At 40.0% G+C, this 13,081-nt stretch overlaps 1 protein-coding gene across 1 annotated transcript; it reads right to left on the bottom strand.

Annotated features, from left to right (window-relative positions):
* Nucleotides 9,029–11,317, bottom strand: LOC109831088 (serine/threonine-protein phosphatase PP1-like). Its single transcript, XM_020398429.1, has 6 exons — nt 11,214–11,317; nt 11,058–11,121; nt 10,543–10,872; nt 10,327–10,461; nt 10,142–10,230; nt 9,029–9,124 (listed from the first exon to the last, which is right to left on the bottom strand). The coding sequence occupies exons 1-5, from the start codon at nt 11,315–11,317 to the stop codon at nt 10,177–10,179; spliced, it is 687 nt and encodes a 228-aa protein (XP_020254018.1). The 3' UTR covers nt 9,029–9,124; nt 10,142–10,176.

The following is a 13,081-nucleotide window of genomic DNA, read 5'->3' as shown; positions in this document are numbered from 1 at the left end:
ACTATGCCTCGAAATATAGGAGAGGATTAGATGCTCATATGCAAGGACTGTTAAGATTAGAAGCTGAAAAAATTGAATCAGTTGTCAAACCATCGTTAGTGGCTCTCGACCATCGATGGTCGATGACCCCATCAATGATCTGAACATCTCTAGACTATTACAATTGATGATATAAAGATGAGAGGATAGGTATCATGAAGCCTCAATACATCAAGTTATTCAAAAAAGAGAAAAAAAAACTTATTTTTTATGCTTAAGACATTTTATTTGAATTTCAAATTTTGTATGAAAATTATCTTTGTCTATATTTTGTATTTCATTTATGTGTTGTCTGGTGTGCATTATAAAAAAATCAAATTATTTTTTATGCTTGCTACATCACCTTTATAAATCTCAGGATAAGAAAGGTTTAAATTTTCTATATTTGATTGCTTTGATAATTTATGTAAAAGAGTCCTTAAATTTCTTTGTCACATTTGTTTTTTCATGAAACCCATTTTCTCCCCAAAACCTGCGAAGTTGTTTTCAAGTCATGAAATAGGTTTCAAGTGTTTTTGGTAAACCAACCAAACAACCGCTTATAAGAAAAAAAATCTTACTCAAGTTATCTACTCTTGAAGAAATAGCAATTGTTGGACTTTTTGTTTTGATGATGTTTAATAAACAATTTACTACTAATGTTATTGTTTGCGGTGAAAGTTGATTTCTTCATTGCTATCGAATCTATTATAACTTTAGTCGTTAGAATAAACTCGAATGAAATAAAAAGTTGATCTTTTTATAAGATCTCCTTACACAATGAAAGAAAAAAGTTTACAACTTTATCAAACAAATACAGAGATCGTTTATCGGTCTTCTGTTTGCGTGGGATCTTTGCCTGTGCCGGGGTTTATCCGTGGACCACCGTCGATCAGATCTGATTACTGAAAAATTAGGCAGAGCTTCGTCTATCCGCGAAGGGATCGAGAAATCGTAGCTCTTATCTCGGCGAAGCGATCCTAAGGAACGGATCCGGGAAACTGTAGATCTGACGAATCTCTCTCTCTTGCGTTGAAGAACTGGATCCGATCTCTCCTCCTCCTCTCTAAAATCCGTGCACCTTCAGTCTTCAATCCGGCAGGGCTTCACCTAATCTCCAAAATTCCAGATATCCAAAAAATGAGGCCTAAGGCTTGTATTTATAGGCTTCAGGGGATAACGGAGCGGTTAAAAACACTTAAAGACCCAAATCTGCCTTGGAGACACCCTAGGGTGTCTCCATTTGATCCGAGACACCCAAGTGTGTCTCGGCCTTAGCCGAGACACCGTAGGGTATCTTGTTGGTCCGAGACACTCCATTGAGGTGTATTCATCCGCTTCCGCTGTAAATTCTTCGTCCGAACTCGGATTTAAGTGATTCGAAGTGCGTTATAAAGCCGACAAGGAGTTCTATCAGCTCCGATGAATGAGACACAAAGGGCATTGTTTCTTTTGTAAACATCACGGGGCTCCCGATTAGCCCGTACCTTCGTTAGTTCACGTAGTTCGTCGATTCACTTCAATCGTTCATCGACATCAATCGAACTCCTGTGGACCGGATAGTGACATTCATTGTCGTTCCTTAACACTGAGCTGTTCATGGAGACCTATAGGTAATTTTCGATGCCTACAGTTATTTGTCTAGTATTTGTGTTTTTCTATTTATTGTAGACAAATAATGTGTTGGAGGATGGATGGACTAGAGCTTTCACGGTCATATCCAATAGAGATTAGCAGAATAGTGGAATGAAGCAATACATTTCAAGTCGAGATCCAAGTTCAAGCTTCACCGCAAGTTTACCAAGAAGATCTCATTGAAGATCAAGTTGCTTGGGTAAATAGTTTAGGTTTTATATTATGTGTGTTAGATACTTCAAGCTCAATATCACATGCACACATACACGTTTTTGTATATATATATATATATATAATATATATATATATATATATATATATATATATATATATATATATATATATATATATATATATATATATATATATATATATATATATATATATATATATATATATATATATATATATATATATATATATATATATATATATATATATATATATATATATATATATATATATATATATATATATATATATATATATATATATATATATATATATATATATATATATAGTTATATATATAGTTATATATATTTACATGTTTTGGTTTTATAGTTTTCAAGTTTAAATACGGAACAAGTGAATATAATTGAAAAATACATACTTGTTTCATGTTTATATGCTTATATATGATTTCATCAATATCAAGTTTATTTAATTCAATAAAATCATGTTTTATTGCATAATATGTGTATTTTGATAAAACATTATGTTTTTGGTTTATAGATTTAACAATAATAGTTTATATCTTTTATCAAGTCTATAATCATTTTATAAAGTTTCAAAACATGGTTTAGTCAGAACATTAAATTTCAAGTATGTTTATTTTTATGTTTTGGACTATTTTAAAAAATGATAAGATTTCTCAAATGGGAAATGCTTTTTGAAAACTATTTTTTGTAACATGTTCATTTTTATGTTTATGCCTTGGAGACACCCCAGGGTGTCTCCATTTGATCGGAGACACCCTAGGGTGTCTCCCATTGATCCGAGATACCCTAGGGTGTCTCGGTTTGGGCCGAGACACCCTAGGGTGTCTCGATTTGGGCCGAGACACCCTAGGGTGTCTCAGCCTTGGCCGAGACACCCAAGGGTGTCTCGTTGGTCCGAGACACTCCATATGGTGTATTTATCTATTTCCGCTATAATTCCTTCGTTCGAACTCGGATTTGAGTGATTCGAAGTGTGTTGGAAAGCCGACAAGGAGTTCTATCAGCTCCGATGGTTGGATCATCTGTAGAATGAATGAGACATGAAGGGCATTGTTCCTTTTGTAAACATCGCGGGGCTCCCGATTAGCCCGTACCTTCGTTAGTTCACGTAGTTCGTCGATTTACTTCAATCGTTCATCGACATCAATCGAACTCCTGTGGACCAGATAGTGACATTCATCGTCGTTCCTTAACACTGAGCTGTTCGTGAAGACCTATAGGTAATATTCGATGCCTACAGATACCCCCTCCAAAGCGTTCCAAACTCGTTTCTTTTATAGAAGAGGTTGGAATACTTTGGATGTGATTAGTCTAGCCTTCAGTCGGCGTAAAGGACCTATAGTTAGCTTCAACTCTTGGCTCCTTCGATTTTCGGTCTATTCAATGCTTTGACGAATAGCCGAGGTTCATCCGGCGCTTCGTTTATCTCCTGGCCATCGTCGGAGTCTCGAGTCTACCACTAGTGAGTTAAGTTTGGCTCGTGTCATTGAGTTGACTTTGAACTGACTACCTCTGTCACATTGTGCTGAATTAGGGCTTCAGATTACCGTATGTTAACTTTTGTCGCAACGTGTTGACTGGCGTTGACCTAGGGTTACGCGTTGACCGGCGTTGACCCTTGGGTTTCGAACGTCGAACGTTGACTTTTTAGTCGCAACGCGTTGACTGGCGTTGACCTAGGGTTACGTGTTGACCGACGTTGACCCTAGGGTTTCGAACGTCGAACGTTGACTTTTTGGTCGCAACGCATTGACTGGCATTGACCTAGGGTTACACGTTGACTGGTGTTGACCCTAGGGTTTCGAACCGTCGTACGTTGACTTTTTGGTCGCAACACGTTGACTGGCATTGACCTAGGGTTACCCGTTGACCGGCGTTGACCCTAGGGTTTCGGACGTCGAACATTGACTTTTTGGTCGCAACACTTTGACTGGCGTTGACCTAGGGTTACGCGTTGACCGGCGTTGACCCTAGGGTTTCGAACGTCGTACGTTGACACAGTTTATACTCGTACGTTTACTGGAGTATACACAGTTTAAGCTCTTAAGGTATTGGAGCATGGCGGTCCCAAGTGTCGGGGTTGCAGGATGTTTAAGTCCGTTCCACATGTGACGTTAAGCTAAAAGAGTTAACCCTTTTAGTGCTACGATATTGAATACGTAGACTTCGTCTTTCTCACGGGAATAGACTACCCGGCAACGCGTGTTAGGCGCTGACTTATCCTTACTTAGGATTCAGGATAAAAATCCCCAGACTCGGATTCTGGTGTCTTCTTCAATCGGTAAAAGACTAAACCGGCAACGCGTGTTAGGCGTTGACTTATCCCTGCTTAGGCTTCGGGATAAAATTCCCCGTGCGTGTGAGGCACGGATTATGGTGTTATTAATAACAACCTGCCACAATGTTGAATATGTGGTCTTTTGTCCTTTTTACGGTCAAAGACTAACCGGCCATGTGTGTTAGACATAGGCTTTGGGATTTTTGGCAAACCCCCAGCCATCAACGGGTTTGACGTGCCTTTACCGATTACCGTTTGAATCGGGCTAGCATGTGAATTATTAAAACCCGTTTCACATGTAACGTTGTGCTAAGAGAATTGCTTCTCTTAGACTTAATGCTATGATTTTGAATACATAGACTTCGCCATTTCTTACGGGAATATGGCATCCGGCAACGCGTATTAGGCGTTGACTCATCCCTACTTAGGATTCGGGATGAAAGTCCCCAGAATTATACTCTGGTGTCTTTTTCAATCGGTGAAAGACTAAACCGGCAACGCGTGTTAGGCGTTGGCTTATCCCTGCTTAGGCTTCGGGATAAAATTCCCCAGACTGGATTCTGGTGTCTTTTTCAATCGGTGAAAGACTAAACCGGCAACGCGTGTTAGGCGTAGGCTTATCTCTATTTAGGAGTTGAGATAAAATTCCCCGTGCACAAAGTGCACGGATTGGAAGTTGGGAATTGTGTCTTTTCTCAGGGTAAAGACGGACTGGAAAATGGAAGAGGAAGAATTTTATATTCTATCTCCCGGCACTGAAGAGGAAGAATTTTATATTCCATCTCCAGTTGGAAAGGAAACTCAAGGTGGGCTCTCCACCCCCAGAATCCGAAATGATGAAACTAAGAGTGGGATCTCCACTCCGAGAATCGGAAAGATTCAAACGACCCTAACTTTTATAGGATTGGTCATTTGATCCAAAAAGAGTCCCTCATTTATTGAGGGGAAATTCCGATTTCGACCCTAACTTTTATAGGTTTGGCTGAAAAAGGAAAAGATGGAAGTCTTTCGTTTATCGAAAAAGAATGACTCGGTCTTAGTCTCAACTATCTATAGGTTTGACTAAGTGAGATTGGGAATAATCCTAACTTTTATAGATTTGATTGCTTAATTTTTTGAAAGTGGACCTCTCGTTCATGGAAGGAATCGAGAGGGGACTTTGGTTGTGGCCCTAACTATAGGAAGGTTTGACCAGGTAGACAGTGAGAGTGGGAGTACAAATCATAATGGAGGTTTAGTGTTTATCATTTTGTTTGTAATTATCGGGTTATCCCTAAGAAAATTACATATAGCGTTCTTCTGGGAACTTCCTATTACATGAATCATCCACCCCCAGCTTCTTTCTTGGAACTGGGTCTGACTTTGTACTCTGTTACATGTCCGGGTTATCCTTAAGAATATTAGCGTAACATTCTCCAGGAACTTCCCGTGAAAGAAAGGAAACAATTTAGACTCATATACCTGTTGGAGTATGAGGGAGCAGTTTAACCTCATATACCGATTAGAGGATTGAGAAGCAGTTTATACTCGTATACTCTTCGGAGTATTGCCGTTCTTATTTGGCTTATCCTAGCGTTATGACGCCGGCTTCAACCAAGGTTTGGATGCTATTCTTTAAAGTAAAGCAAGCCTTGGTGGGATGAAGGATCCTCCTGTGGTACGCGCAGTACCTCGGATCCGCAGTATTGTCAGCTTCCTCCTGATTCGTGATGGGCGGCAGCTTGATCTTGTTGCTTTCAAGAAGGGTCTCGAAGATGGCTAGAATGTCTTCGTCCTTGAATGAGTACTCTTTTTGGAGCCTCGGATCCGAACTATTCTGCTGTCTTCGGGATTGTTGTTGCGACGTATGATTAACGTCAACAACTGTTGTAGGTGTCTTCCCTTCATTATGGGAAATGAGACTCGGATTCAGAGGGTTAGTCATCGGTTGGCATCTTTCAACCTTCCTCCTCCTAAAGAATCATTCGGCCTGCTCTCCGCGCGCCTTCAACTCTCTCCAGGTATTGAGTGGCTCTACTCCCATAACGTCCAAGATGTTAATGGACAAGTTGTTATGACAGGTTTGCAAGACGAATTCCTCTGTGACGGGATCCTTGCAGTTCATTGCCTGATTGCGAAAGAGTTTGATGAAGGTATCCACCGACTCTCCGTCTTTTTGTTTCTCATCGAAGAGTGTCCTGATCCACACTTCGGCGTCATCATCGAAGAAATGAGCGAGAAACATGCTTTCCAGGTCCTCCCAGCTGTTGATGCTTCCGGGCTTGAGACGGCGGTACCAATCGAAGGCGGGCCCGCAAAGGGTGCCAACAAATGACCGGACCATCAGAGGCTCGTTACCAGAGATCACTCCCAAATGGGACTCGAAATAGATCAGGTGCTGAGTGGGGGAACCCTTCCCGTCGAACGGCGTGAAGTTGATCAGGTTGAACTTCACCGGATACGGGATCGAATCCCACTCTTTCGGGTAAGGACATGGAATGCCGGTCTTCTTTACTTCTTGAGCAGACATTAAAGCATTAATTTTGCTCTCGAGATCCTTCATCTTTTCGTCCTCGTCTATATCCTGTTTTGAAAAATTTTCGAGAGGAATAATGCGGCCACCCCCAGTGTTATCATTATTGGTGGGTCTACCCCCAGCGTCGTTATTTTTAGTGGGGCCACCCCTTATCCACATCTGAATCGCTACCTGCTTTGTTAGCAGTGTTGCGACGGCTGGACTCACCTAGCTGATTTGACAAAGTTCGGATTTGTTGGTCATGCATTTGTCTCATCTCCTGCATAGCTATTTCAATCTCGATTTTAAAGGCTTCTTTCTGCTTGGCTAAAGCGTCCTCAATGATTTTGGTTATTTTCTCGGTGTTGGTCATGAACACTTCCCGAGCTTCGCCTATGCTAGACGTTATATCGTCAGAGGCGATTGCGGAATAAGAATCTGAGAGTTCGTCATCGGAATGTATTCCTTCATGGACACCCTGGTAATCATTATGTCCAACGGTTTCTAGCTGAAGTTGAGATCACTACAACACCTGAAATCTACCATAGCGGCCGAAAAACGCTATGGTATCATTTCATAGCGTTTTAATCAACGCTGTGTCAGAACCCGCTATAGTAGGTCTATGGCTTTACATAGCGTTTCCCCAAACGCTATCAAAAAGTTTCTAACCATAGCGTTTTTATGTAGCTATAAAAGAGTATTCAATAGCGTTTCTATATTGCTATGACAAATATCTTTCATAGCGGTTGAAAAACGCTATTAGTTAGTTTTCATTCATAGCATTTCAACGCTACTATTGTCTTACATTTGATAGCGTTTGAGTTACTACAATGGCGTTTCAGCGAATGCTGTCTTTCTTCTTTTAATAGCATTTCAGCAATTGTTTTCACTTCTTATAGCATTTCAGTTGTGCCTATAAATCTTTGAGGTTAAACTAGAAATAGCTTCCAATTATGACAACCATGAAAGCAAATATTTCATTTAAAGGTTCAAACTGATACATAACCAAGTTGTAGCATACAAGAAGTTCAATACAAATGTGCCAAAAAACAAATACTAGTCTTTGGATAATCCAACATGGAGTACAAAAAATTAACCATAGTACACAGAACAACAAAAACTAACTTTGCTGCATTACATATGACTTGGGAGACTCATCATCTTCAGCAATTGAGTACTAGTACTGCTGCAAAAATAGAAATTAACAACACCAATAATGAGATCTTAGAACCATGAATATATGGACACAAAACAGAAAACAACAGCACCAATAATTAAAAATCCTAGAGCCATGAAGATCTGGACTAAAAACAGAAATCAACAATCAAAATATAAACAACAGTCCCATCTGTTTTCTTTAATTAGGGGAACTGTAACAAACAATTATCAATAATTCCACATCAAGAGCAGCAGATTTGTCAAACCTGTACAGGATATATGGATTTTATGATGAATGTATGACATATTTAAATATAAGTATCTAGAGAGAAAAGACTTCAATGGAGTATTGTTCTGTATGTTGTGCTCATGAAGACGATATCCAATGGTTGACCGTAATACATGCAGCTGCACATTTATAAACTACTGGACGACTTGATCCAAAAAGAATATATGACGGTATAAACAAACAAATGTTTGCTGGTATCAAGTCTTATATGCACTGTAGTATGGGAATGGTACAGATAGAAACCAAGTTTTTCTATTTAATATCTGAATAAGATTTCATTATGCCTACGGGTATGAAAGTTTCATGAACTGGCTTAAAAAAGAACAAAAATTGTGAATGCCAAAATCTGGTAGGAAACAAGGTTTCAACCACATAGGACAACAGAAAAATAACAAAACTAGACTGACCATAGCCAAAAACAGACATAGTAAAGCTGAAAGGACACACACACACACAAAAGAAGAAGAAGAAGAAGAAGAAGAAGAAGAAGAAACACTAGGATCTTCAAAATAAGGCAAACTGATTGAAAATCAAGTTAGATTCCGTGAAAACACCAAAGAAAACAAAATGGAAAAACACATGATTAGCAACGCATGTTCTTGGACAAGCAATACAAATCAATTCAGATTCAAAGAGAAAATAAGAGGCTCCCCTAATCCCCTAAATAAAAGAAATGCTTCAACAAGTCTATAGATTGAACAATAAAACAGGTGAATAGTGGGATGTAACAGCAGTCCAAGAACCATTCAAACAAATCTTATCCCAGAAGTTGCATTGTTCTCTGAACTATGTTTTATTCTCCAAACATGTGACCAAAACAATAGATATGATCCTGATACAATATTCTAAACTAGCATAGGTGAATCTGATGAAAAAGAGAATAATCTACAGCCTAAGCTAAAGAATTGAGTGGTTTGGAAAAAGTGATATCTAGTTTTATTGAAGCAAAATTGGTAAGACTAACTAACAAAAAGCACGCCAATCAAGAACACCATCAACAACCACGAGTATAATATCACATCATCAAGAACCTGTAAGAAAGGAATAGATACTATACTACTATAATATACAGATTTTAAAGATGGCATCAGTGAAGTGGAGTAAGAGATAACAGACTTATCAGCAAGAAGAAATCATGATTTAATTAAGGCAAAATTTCACTTGCTAACAACGAAAAATAATTTTTTTTAATGATGGGAAGATTTTAGGATTTTTGCTGTTGTTTAAAATTCAAAGAACTGGGCATACAGTTCCATTTGAATGTGAGTTTGGGCACTCCAAGTTCAATTGACAGGCATTTGAGTTCAATTAACACATGAGATAGCATGGAATGTAGAGTTTAAAATATTGAATGTTCTTGACTATTTGCATGATATATTAAGATGCATATACGGCATGTGTCAATAAATATGATTCAATCGCACGATGAACTTTTTATTTGAATGCTAAGAAAATGTCAACACTTAATCATAACTTATATGTTTCCGTTTAGAGGGCCACACACACTTAGTGATACTAAAGGAATTCAAGTACTCCCATAGAGGATATGGTATAGAACTAATAGGGACTAGCATGATATCGAAAATTGGCAGTTTATTTGAGGTACATCAGTTGGCAACACTGATTCCCTGCTATAACTACAAGACAAAGTTGACCGCAAAAAAGATGATCCCCCTCGCACAAGGTGAGATATTACTTGGATTTTTCTACACCAAAAATAACAAATAAATCCTACCCCAAATTCTCAGGATAAGTTGCATCTGTATATTCTATATACAGGTTGAAGATTGGTAAAAAAACAATTGTGCGTGATAACATCTTTTAGTACTGACCATCCTCACACTTCTCTTTTTAACATGGTACAGTATACACCTTCCGCGAAAGGCAAGTAAAATGGGCTTTTAGCTAGTTTGGCAAATATTTCTTGAGAATATAGCATATAATGATAACAACTCAACACATTGAGAAATTTAAAGAAAAAAAGGCAACACATTGCATCATAATAATGTAAGGAGCTAAAAGCCAAAGGTACATAGAGGTTATCTAACCTTGGGAAGAGTAAGAAGACAAAAGTTTATCATAATCATATTTTCGTCGACATCATAAATTTTGGCTTCTTTTCTGCAGGCTTTAGAATTTGATCGACATCATAAATTTTGGCTTCTTTTCTGCAGGCTTTAGAATTTGAAAGGAGCACATCAAGGTTTCATCAACACTCATCATAGCATAGAATTTGAAAGGAGCACATCAAGGTTTCATCAACACTCATCATAGCAACAGCATTATCAAATTCACCACAGTAATTGGGTGCTGAGAATACAGTGACTAGTTGTCTATCTGCAAAGAACTCATAACCATCCTCCACAACCTACAATTTTTAAAAAAATTAATGTCAAACAAGACCCAGGCTTACCCAACAAGTTCAAAACAAGTATGAACAGTTTTTAACCTGATGTGCACGACAGACAAGATCCAGATCATGCTTTGTCAGGAACTCAGCAACTTTATCAGCACCAAAAGTGTACGAAACCCCTCTATCATTCATTCCCCATCCTTGAATTTCCCTACCAGGATCGGACCAAAGCAGGTCACACAACAAACCAGTATCAGGGACATCGGTAGGACGTGGTAAGCTTTTAATCTGGTCCAGGTTTGACAAATTTGGGGAAAGACCGCCATGCATGCATACTATTTTGTCATCTATAAGAGCAGCCACAGGTAGACAGTTAAAGCAATCAGTGAACACCTTCCATAGTCTCACGTTAAACCGACGCTTACACTTAATCAATAATTAGAGTATTTTACACAAAATCCATTGGCATAAGTCAATAGAAACGATCTGTGCCTCCTCAATCAAAAATTAAGGAAGATAACAACCGATCTCTACAAAATTCTTATGAAATAAATACTCCAATTTAAGGTAGAAACCCCAATTTAAGGAACGAAATCGCTCTAGAACCTTACTTCGATGCCAGGAATCGATCTTACAAGCTCATCTACGACACGAGCAACAGATTCGCGTTGAGATCTTTGCAACAATCATTGGATCAAAAGAAACAACAAGAAACATCAGATCCGATACCCGATCTAGGGTTTTGATGAGTCTTGGTGATTTCGTACCTGATAGACGACGAAAATGTCACCGGCGTGAAGGAAGCAGGCGAGGCGCCAAGTCCTCGAGAGCGGCGCGGATGGAGAGGGCAGCGGTTGTCCCTCTGAATCATGAAATTTGGGAATGAATTGAGGCGGCGATTGGTGATTTTATTTCAGAGTATGAGAATTTAGGCGGGGAAATGAAATTTGGGGATGAAATTTTGGGGGGAAGAACTGAGGGTTTAGATAGTTTTCAACGGGCCTGTTTTAATTTTCAGTCTCTAAGTACTCATAGCGTTTAAAAATTTTCAAACGCTATCAAAAAATAAGACACATACTATCTATAGCACTTACAACATAAACGCTATCATTCAACGCTATAAAAAAACAATTTTGTTGTAGTGCACATAGCAGGGATCTGATGCAAAGCTGAAATACGACGTCTCCTGCGCTGATAAACATGTCGAAACTCTCGTGTACGTGCCTGGATGTCCGTATCATTCTCCCTAGGTGAGAGAGAACTCGACCCTGTCGATTCAGGGGTAGAAAAACTATCATATCGCTCCAGAAGGTCAGGATCAATACGCTATAAATCACTGCGGTTGAGCCACGTATCCTCAGCACCTCTGCGGAGCGGTCTTGGGGCAGCTACACGTTGATAATACTGTCCTGATAATTTTGATACATGGACAGTGAGAGTCCGCTTCCCAGGTACTTCTCTTTTGAGATTTATTCGTACCCCCAGCCTGATAGTACAATTCATCGACGTTGCGGTCTGAGTAACCTATCGGCTGCTTACATGGATTCTCATGTATAACGCGTTCGTCTGTCTGAAGCGTTTTCCTCTGAGCAAACATTGCCTTGTTGGCATCTACAGGAGTCACACTTTTGGAATCACACCCTTGTGAGGGTGAAACCTTAACAGGCTCCTGGTTTTCTGCACGTACCTCCAAGCGGGCTGTTGTAAAAATTAATTTGTTAGGAGGTCGCGTACGACCCCCAGTCCGGATGTTTGCTCGAAGCTCCTTCAACGGTCTCAAGCTTTCCTTAAAAGGCGCTTTTCCTCGATCCTCAGGCAGAGAACCGATGCGATTCTTCAATGGGACTTTAGCTTTGGGGAGACCCACGTTGTCATAGAGCTTCACCGGAAGTGCGGGAGCAGGGTCTGGAGTACGTACACTCCAGCGGGCTGCTTGTAAAATTTAATTTGTGTAGGAGCGGTCCCGTACGGACCCCCAGTCTGGATGTTGCTCGAAGCTCTTCAACGGCTCAAAGCTTTCCTTAAAGGCGCTTTCTCCGATCCTCAGGCAGAGAACCGATGCAATTCTTCAATGGGACTTAGATTTGGGAGACCCACTTGTCATAGAACTTCACGAAAGTGCCTGGAGGACAGGGTCTGCGAGTTACGAAGGCCGGAGAGCCATCGCTCGTCTGCTTTATGCCTTAGCGGCTGATTTGGCCTTGGCATCCAGACTTGCTTAGACTGGTGGTTTTTTGGCACCTTTCCTTCTGCAATCATTTGCCTTCCGCTACAAGAATCATCTGCGGCCGCTAAACAGTGCGCGAGTTTATGGATGCGCTCCTTAAGAGTTGAACGGTTCGTTTGACATCGAACCCATTCATTAGTAGGTGGATGCGAGGAGCCGCTTCCAAAGATTGTTGCACGGAACACTTTGCGCCTTCTGCCGTTTTCAGATCCGTATCATAACAGATCCCGTTCAACAGACTCCAAAGCCTTGGCAAATTGACGCGCGAGATATTGACCGGCCGCCTTTGATGAGCCCTCTCGTCACACACTGGTGTTGGCCACTTTCAAACGCGGCAAACTCCTTGACTTTCGAGAGTTGTCACGAACGTTGAGATCTGTTTCTTTGAAGTCGGCGGATCGTTGCGAG

Source organism: Asparagus officinalis, chromosome 2 (assembly GCF_001876935.1).
Source record: "Asparagus officinalis chromosome 2, Aspof.V1, whole genome shotgun sequence".
Classification (NCBI taxonomy): Eukaryota; Viridiplantae; Streptophyta; class Magnoliopsida; order Asparagales; family Asparagaceae; genus Asparagus; species Asparagus officinalis.
The sequence above is the reverse complement of the archived record's forward strand: the minus strand, read 5'-3'. Positions and strand labels throughout refer to the sequence as shown.

Coding starts and splice junctions, on each gene's coding strand:
- LOC109831088 (XM_020398429.1), bottom strand. CDS start 11,317: ATGATTCAGAGGGACAACCGCTGCCCTCTCCATCCGCGCCGCTCTCGA. Junction 11,122..11,213: donor ACATTTTCGTCGTCTATCAG/GTACGAAATCAC, acceptor ATTGTTGCAAAG/ATCTCAACGCGAATCTGTTG. Junction 10,231..10,326: donor CCTTGATGTGCTCCTTTCAA/ATTCTATGCTAT, acceptor GATGTCGATCAA/ATTCTAAAGCCTGCAGAAAA.